Source organism: Sciurus carolinensis, chromosome 11, assembly GCF_902686445.1.
Source record: "Sciurus carolinensis chromosome 11, mSciCar1.2, whole genome shotgun sequence".
In the NCBI taxonomy this organism is placed as follows: Eukaryota; Metazoa; Chordata; class Mammalia; order Rodentia; family Sciuridae; genus Sciurus; species Sciurus carolinensis.
In genome coordinates, this window is record NC_062223.1 from 72,245,744 (window position 1) to 72,254,670 (window position 8,927).

The 8,927-nt window shown below is 40.5% G+C and overlaps 1 protein-coding gene across 1 annotated transcript; it reads right to left on the bottom strand.

The window, feature by feature from the left end:
• Positions 1 to 4,082: 4,082 nt before the first annotated feature.
• Positions 4,083 to 6,590, bottom strand: LOC124959539 (olfactory receptor 52H1-like). The gene is made up of 2 exons (XM_047517954.1): positions 5,689 to 6,590; positions 4,083 to 4,107 (listed from the first exon to the last, which is right to left on the bottom strand). The coding sequence occupies exons 1-2, from the start codon at positions 6,588 to 6,590 to the stop codon at positions 4,083 to 4,085; spliced, it is 927 nt and encodes a 308-aa protein (XP_047373910.1).
• Positions 6,591 to 8,927: the final 2,337 nt, after the last annotated feature.

Consider the following 8,927-nt stretch of genomic DNA (forward strand, 5'->3'; position numbering starts at 1 on the left):
CTAGATAACCAGTGTTTCATCAGTTCCCTTCTCTAGTTCCTGCCCACCTTACAGTAACTTTGGACAGTGGACTTCTTTGAGAGCTACACAGAGTTCCTAACATTGCACTTTGCAGTTGTGGGAAAAAGTTGCATAGATGGTCTAGTCTCTGTAACTCTCCTAAAAACAAAGAATAATGCTTACATAGTCTCTAAAATAATAAGACATGTATAAAGATTGCTAACATAACTCTTTAGGTCTACATTTCCATCACAGAATAGAGCTCCATCTGATCTCAGCTTAATCTTCAAAATCTGTGTTTATAAACCTTTATTTTCTAATACTCCTTTGACCCTCACTGAACTTGAAAATTTGGTCATGCTGGTCATGGCAAAAGGGGCAAAAATTAGTTGTAGGATTAGAACACTTAAGATCTATAAAGAGTCACGCCTTACCTGAGATAAGGCTCTGCCTCCCACCTTACTGCATGTTAGAGTGACTCCAAAATAAATCAGACTTCAGCTTATTTAAAGTTATAATCAAAAGATTGGGTTTTTGTTGTAAAATTACTATGATCTCAAATAGAAAATATAATGTGGTTCTCAGTCAAAATTCAAGATAGCTATTATACAAGCAGAATATATTTTTACTCTTGCTAATTTCATTTTGTAAAACTGTTACCTGTTAATGTTTTGCAGAAGTAGCTGCTTCAAGAACACGCAACCTAGGTAACTTGTGATAATAAGCCATCACCTAACAGATAGTGGTAACAGATATCAGAACAGATAGTGGTAATTTCCAGAACTAATGCAGACTCCAGTTAGATAAAAGGGTAAATAACTGTAAAGTTATGGACATTAAAGTTAAAGCCCAGTACTCTTACTTTATGACTGGTGAAACTGGCTTGCTGGATGATTAAGATCAAACTTAGAGATTGTAATTAAATACAGAAGGCAAGATAGGCCAGTATTTGGATCTTTTGTCCTCAGTCAGCCTGAACCCACGAACAAGAGAACTTCTCTAAGGAGCTTTGCAACTCTGTGTCACACAACCTCCTGATCAAGGAGATTGTTGAGACTAGAGGATGAAAATCGCTCAGTGCATCTGCTGCAGAGGAGGGTCATGGAAAAAAAAAGAGACACCCCTAATGCTTCCAAAGGAAGTCACCTCATCAAGGAGACCCTGCCTAACCAATGGCACTGGTGGAGCTAAGAAGCTGCTCTTAAGTTCTCTACGAGTGGCCCCTGTGGGAACTCAGCTGACTCTTTAACAAGACAGGAACCAGGTCAATTTGACCAACCTGATGTTAGACACCCAGCAAAACAGTTAAAACCAAAATATAACCATTCTTGGGCATTTAAGAGAAATAACAGTTAAATGTAACTTAAGATGTACACTTGTGTTAGTCCACTAGAATAAAAACTGGAAGCTACAAATGAAAGAAAGATTCTTCAGCAAATGTGCCTGATAACTATCAAGAGAAACTGCCAGAGTCAGAAGTTTTTAGTCAGTTTAAGGCCTACAGACCTTCCTAAGCTATACAGGTAGACTTGATCTATGTTTGCTCGTATGATTACCTAGCCCTAAGTAACAGAAGTATAGAGCTCTCTACTAAACACAGGTTATACCAATAAAGGAATATTTTACAAAAATCAGATGACATTAAGTAGCTTAACTATATTTTTGGGGATATCTATGACATTAAAAGTTACATGTTGTGTTTACATTCCTGATAACCTGGACAATGTTAAAGTTCTCAAATAAAGGCCTTGTCCTTTCCAGCCTTTGCTAGGTCTAGTTATGGGAACAATTTCTCAGTTCTTCCACCTCCTGGTGAGAGATTGACTTCTGTCATTTTCATGATACTCAGTGGCATGCTCCAGATGCTGCAACATTTACTTTGTACTAATTTCATTTCAGTACTCATGTCTTTTTGTTCTTCTATCATAGAAGCACCCACCCCCAGATGACTTTACAACCTGCTCTTCCCCAACCAGACTTCTACCTTGGACCCCTCGATTGACCCGATTTTAAAAAGGGAACTCCAAACTGCTTGCCCCACGCTGCCCACTTCCAGCTCGAAGAAGTCAGATTGGTCATCGCCCATTTTCCCTACAGCAGTGAAGGAGTTCCTAGTATTAGAGGGGTAAATGAAGTCAGAATAAGGACAGGTAGTTAGTGTAGAAATAGGGAATCGGGTCAATTTGAGGAAATGAAGCCATGAAGCCATCTGCCTTTGGAAGTTGGAGACTGCCCCTGGAAGAATAAAATGTCAAGAATCTCCGGAGCTCATTAATTACCAAATTTACCTGACTTTAAAGACTGTAAGCAAGGAGGTCTATGTGCAGCTCTGGGAGAAAAATGTTGGTTTTATGCTAATCATTCTAGAGTAGTGAGGGAATCCATGGCAAAAGTCAGAGAAGGACTAACAAACAGAAAGAAAGAATGGGAAGCTAGTCAGAACTGGTTTGAATCCTGGTTCAATTTTTCCCCTTGGTTAACTACTCTGGTGTCCACTACAGTGGGACCCCTAATATTGTTGTTACTAGCTTTAACTATAGGACCTTGTATAATCAATAAGTTAATTGCTTTTGTTAAAGATAAAATAAATACAGTACAGCTAATGGTGCTAAAGGCCCAATATCAGCCCATTAAGCAGCAAGAATTAGAACAGTAGAGACCCAAGATTGGCTCTCTAAATGTTCTTGGAAAGGGGGGATGTTGAGAGCAGGGTGGTATCTGTGCTGCTAACTGTCTCAAGGACAAACAGGACTGCTGGGCCCCTGTGCTTACCAAGGTTGTTAAGAGATATTTGTCCGAGGAATGTGCAGTTGCCTGGAGACCTTATCCGTCAAGGATGAGAGCAGGGCCTAGCCCCGACTCAGCTCCTGAATAGTTCACCCTTCCCTCCTCCCTTCTTCCTCTAGGACCGTCCAGTTCTGGCCGGACCCAATGAAAATCAAATAGATTGACCGGACCCAACCAGGGGAGGTTTAGCTGTTCGAATGTTAGCCAATTAGAAGAACACTGTAAAACTGCTTGCTTTTCCTTATAAAAACCCTGCTGACGAGGGCTCGGGGCCTCTCTCCTAGCGTCGTTGATTAAGGACGCAGAGGACCGAGTTCGAACTCGCTAATAAATGACTCTTTGCTGCTTGCATTGATCGTGGTCTCTGGTGGTCCTTGTGGGGTCTCAAGCCTTTGGGCACAACATAAGAACCCAGAAACCACTCCGGACACGGGAACTTACATAAGGGAGTTTCTTAAACAAACAGGCAGAGTGTCTCCCTGCAGGGTAAGAGAGAAAAGGAGAGGAAAAGAGAGAGAGAGTGCGCACACAAGAAAGTGAATGCCAGGAGAAGAGAGCATGAAAGCTAGGAGGGGAGAGAGAGAGAGAGAGAAAGTGGCAGAGGAGCTGTTCTTAAGCAGTAGAATTTTGCGGGCTAAGAGGGGACCAATAACGGAGAAGGATACTTGCAGGCTGACTGATGAACCAATAGCTAGCTAGGATGTTCACAGACCGACAAGCTGGGTTGTAAGTTGGAAGGCAGGGAAATGACTGCAGCCTAATGGGCGGGAGAGCAGCTTTATATTATATTATACATGGTATCCTGGGAGAGTTTCCTAAGAAGAGTATCAATGGTTCGCATCCATCTACTTCCAATACAAGCTTCCAATACACCCACACCAAGTTTTATTTCATGTAAGATAGAAGGTTGCTAAATATGGCACATAATAGAAAAACATCATTACTGGAATTACTTGCTTGAAGATTCATGGAGCTGCAGATGAATTGTGAGCAAATATAAATTAAAAGTAAATAAATGCAAGATGTGGAGATTAATGGGAGGTAACCCTTTTCATTTAAATCTGCTATTCACTGAAATAATCCTAAAACAGGAAAATGTTTATGTATGATCCTGAGGACCTGGAAACACTGAAGAATTTCAATGAAAAAAGTGACACAATAACATATTGTGAGAAACATGCTCACCTAAGCCCAAAAAATGGACTGAGACACGATGTACACAAGATACACAATGACAGTCTTGCAAGATTGGATGCCTGGTGGTTAGGGACACAAAGATTCCTTACAACTAGCATTTATCCCCTAAAGTGCAAGATCCCTCCCTGGTTCCTCATTGCCTGAGTACCATGGGGGTGCAAAATCCTCCTGAATGTTAACTAGGTTTTACTGTCTCCTGCTGGGTTATTTAAAGAAATATACCTTTAGTTGTCTCTGCTTCCCTTTGTTCTTTTGTGGCAGGAGGTCCCCTTGGATTGAGTGTCTTTTGGCATAAACAGAGTATACCTCTGTTAGTCAGGGCCCCTTCCTTCTCACCTCCTGTTTGTCAAGGGGCATGTGAATTTTTACACTCTGGTGTTAACTACTTGTAATTTTTCATTCTGTTATCCCCCCACCCCACCTGCCTTTCTTACATCCTGTCATTTTGCATTTGAAGCTAAATACTGCATCCTGAAAATGGACCACCAGACTTTCTAATGCTCACAATATGGCTTGCAGAATGCCCATTCTGGATTTCATACAGTGCAAATGAAGGAAAAAAAGACTTGGAAATACTCAGATGGTATATTAGAGCTCAGTAAAACACCATGTCATGATAGAAGTCAGAAAGCGATGCTTGTATCTACCAAGATGACTAATAAACAGCTTAGACTTAAATGTTCAATTTAAATGTCGAGTTAATTTTCTCAGAGGATGGCATCCTAGGAGAAGTCACATTAATTGTGGGAATTAGCATTTCTACTTTTGATAGTACCATTTACCACAAAGAAAGACAGGAAAGAACACATTTTATAGAGAAAGGCCATGAGTTTCCAGGTCAATTTTTGAGAGAGACTAATTTTGAGGAGTTTGGAAGATAACTGTGTGAGTTGAATCCCAGGAAGTAATCAAACCAAGAGTTCCGAGAATCATACAGACCTGTGTTTGAATCCTATATTCGTTAATTATATGTATATTAACATTGCAAGTCTCTGTCATCTCATCTGTAAACCAAATTAACTGACAGGATCTTCTCATAATTTATTTAATTTTAAAATGTTAATGTTCAAACAATACAATCAAATGGTTAAAAAAAAATCTTTGGAATTTTTCCTGGAGCATGTGATTAAAGAAAGCAAGTACAAAAGAGACACAACTCTATGCAAGCTAAGATGGGCAAGGAAAATATGAACCAAGTAAAGGAAATACCAGAATGTAATAGTAATGTATACTTTCTGGAGGAAAGAAGTTTGAGGCATCACATTTGATAAGTATGGTAGAGAGAATTGATAACTAACTACTTGATAAAGGAAGGCAGAGATTTTTGCATTTACTTCAAAACCTGAGAAATGACAGGAGAAACATCTATCTTTCAAATATCTTCAAAATTAGCAACAAGAATAATATGAACCTTAGTTCTGGTGCTCTTCCACATCTATCATCAGCTTTTCCACAAAATGGAAGGCAATTAAATCAAGAAAGCACTTGATTTTTCACAAGTTTAGATAATTTTTTCTTTCTCCACTTTCTACTTCTCTGTTTTTCACATGGGTAAAATGCTTAAATTTCAAACTAGGAAGAGTTATATCTTCATTTTGTGTAGTTATACTTTATGTAAAATTTCAAGATGTCAATTAATCTAAAATTTTCCCTGCGGAGTCCACTCACAGTGGCCTCTTCCAAGAGAAGAGAAGAATAAATCTGTCCTGGATCTGCTTGGTCTTCACTCCATAAACAACAGGGTTGAGAGCAGGAGGGATGGCCACATAGAAGTTGGCAAACAGAATGAGGACATTTCGAGGGACACCGTGCCCAAAGCGATGAGCCAGGATGGAGAAGAAGGCAGGTGTGTAAAACATGAGGATAACACAGACGTGGGAGCCGCAGGTACTCAGGGCCTTTTGGCGGGCACCCCGGGATGCGAGTTGAAAGACAGCACGGAGGATGAAGACATAGGAGACGGCAATAAGGACGACATCCGAGATGACAGTCATGAGAGGTACAGAAAATCCATACCATATGTTGACGGAGATGTCAGCAGAGGAAAGCCGAGCAACACCTATGTGCTCACAGTAAGTGTGTGGGATGGTGCGGGTCCCACAAAATGGTAACCGTTTTAGCAGAAACACATCTGGCAGGATGACTGAAAAACTCCTCACAACAATGCTCACCATAAGCTTGATGATCAACCGTGGAGTCAAGATGGTGTTGTATCTCAAGGGGAAGCAGATGGCCACATAGCGATCAAATGCCATGGCCAACAGAATGGCTGAGTCCACCACAAAGCTGAAATGGAGGAAAAACATCTGGGTGAGACACCCAGAAAAGGTTATTTCTTGGGAACCAAACCACAGGTTACTGAGCAGTTTGGGCACTGTGGCCGTGGACAAGATGAGATCTGTGCTGGCCAGCATAGACAGGAAGAAGAACATGGGCTCATGGAGGCTGTGCTCAACTGCAATGAGGTAGAGCAGGATGCAGTTGCCCACGATGGCCACAAGGTAGATGACACAGAAGGGAATCCCGATCCAGAGGTGGAACTGCTCCAGGCCAGGTATTCCAACAAGGATGAAGGAACTGGGGTTGTAACAGCTGGAGTTGTACATGGTTCAGTCTAGAAGCCACTGGTTCTTGAGTCCTAAGGACAAAGCAGCAGTCCCAGAGCATTATAAAATCTGCCATTTCCACTGTGGTGCTGAAAATAGTTGGTTCCTGCAACTGTCACATTCAGGGTTCCTACATTAGTCTACTCCCCATGATGAGCTGGACCCTGTGGGATTGAGTAGTCACATCCCCTTCCTTTTTCCATGGGCCCTTCTTCATTTCTTTATATACTTAGGGAATATGGAATTTTTATATACTTATGGAACCATATGGAATGGTTATTTTTATAGGTCAGAAACTGCAAATTATTTTACTTAGTTAACTTTCTCAATGCAGATTGTTTAAAATGAGCCCTGGTTCCAAAGGGAAAGAATAACATGAATGAAAGAGGGTTGGGGAGAGGCAGGGTTGGGTCATAGAATGAGAAAAATATTAAAAATATTATTCTAAATAAATATGAACTAGGTAATTCTACAGAGTAAATATGATGTTTATAGAGTAAATATGGTTTTTACAGAGTAAATATGATGTTTCAGGCAATGAATTTGGTAAAATAAACTGAAAAATTTGGATAAAGCAGGACAAAAAATAGTGAAAAGTGAAGGAAAAAGAAAGGGACTATTTCACAGGGATTGAAATATGGTTCATATTAGGAATCATCCTTATTGAGATGTGAATATTAGTTAATGCATCCACCAGAGAACACACAGGGACAATTGGACAACACTGCCCTGCTTAGAAAGCAGTGAGTTCAGAGGATGGTTTAGGATTTCAGAGGCAATATCTGAAACCTTAGAGGATCTCTCTTGCCTATTGTCAGTAGGGAAGACAACTCTACCTATCAGTGAGTCTGAAAATGCCTCCAAAACAGAAAATAGTCAGTGCAATTTGTCAGGCAAAATTGAACACAGCAGACTTTCCCCCACTGAAGATGAATTAAGGAAAAATAAATAAGTTTTGCTCCAGAGTTTTCCTTTCTGGTATGATAGAGCTTGGATGTCATCTGTAGGAATCTACAACTTTGCAGTAAATAGAGTCAGCCTGCAGGAGTGACTTTTGCATTGAAAATATCTGTCAAATTTTAACTCCCTTTCTATGATTTATTTTATACAGTACTGAATATTAACCATATTTCCATCACTGCAAGGGAGGGAATGAGAATTGGGCACAGTGCTATACCAGGAGCCTAATGGAACATAAGTCACCTTAGGTTAAGTTTTGAAGAGGTTTGGCTTTTATCCTCCCCAACAAATTTGAAGTCCTTAAAAAAGCTTTTAAGGCTAGGAAGTGGACTTTGCAAGCAAGTCACAACAACTCCATTTTTAATGTGTTGGGAAAGAATCTGTTGTTATCTTTTCTAGATCCCCAGACAAAGCTTTACATATGGAGGCTTCTCTCTTAGTTTTGAATTTCAGTGTCCTCAATCAGCCCAAGCAAACAAACTACCCAGGAAATATGTAACTACTTTCCATTGCCTAAGGCAGCCCTCTGTATGAATGCACACTCCTAGTTACATCTTCAGGGCTGATGCAGACTGAATTCCTACACGGACGGAGCTTCTATGGAGAATGTATAGCAGCTTGTGGTCTCCTGTGACCTGAAAAGCAAGTGGACTGAGAAAGCTCCCAAATGTCTCTGGAATTTTGGAGAGAATGCAGTTCAGGTACTTGTAGCACAGATTTGCTGCCACTCCCCAAACAGAAGCACATTTTCTCAGTGTCACAAGGAAATCATTTAAGAAGGAGAAAACCCAGCCATCATTGCAACTACAAAGGGAGGTAAAAGAAAACTTCCAAACCAAGGTCTCCTGCTTCAATCAAAACCTATTCTGATCTCATTTCTTTTAACCTAAGAGCCCTTTCCTTCTGAATTCCTGGCTCTATCTCCAGGTATATTTGCTGGTCTGCTCTTGAAGTCAATAGTCTCTCACAGGCTCTATCTCCTTGTCATAGAATCATGGTGTAAGAAGAAACTCCCAGGATCAGGTCTATCAGAGCTCAGCCCATACTTGGACCCTGAGTAAAGGAAAGTTGCTTTGTTAGATAGAATGACAGAGCCAGGGAAGGCCTTTCTTTTCAAGTGACTATAGTTTTTACTCACCAGACTGTCCTCTTTTTCTTGGTGAACAGGATTAGTAGGAAATATCTGTTTAGAAGAAACTGAGTACAATTTCGAACTGAGAAAGTTTCTAGTACAAGGTAAATGAAAACATTTATGCACTTTCCCATATTCCCAGGAGGTCATTTAGGTTAGATTGGCCCCTCCACTCCTGTTCCCTCATAAGGGACAAAAACTATCATATTAAGTCACTTCTCTTGAGATGTAATGTCACTGGGGGT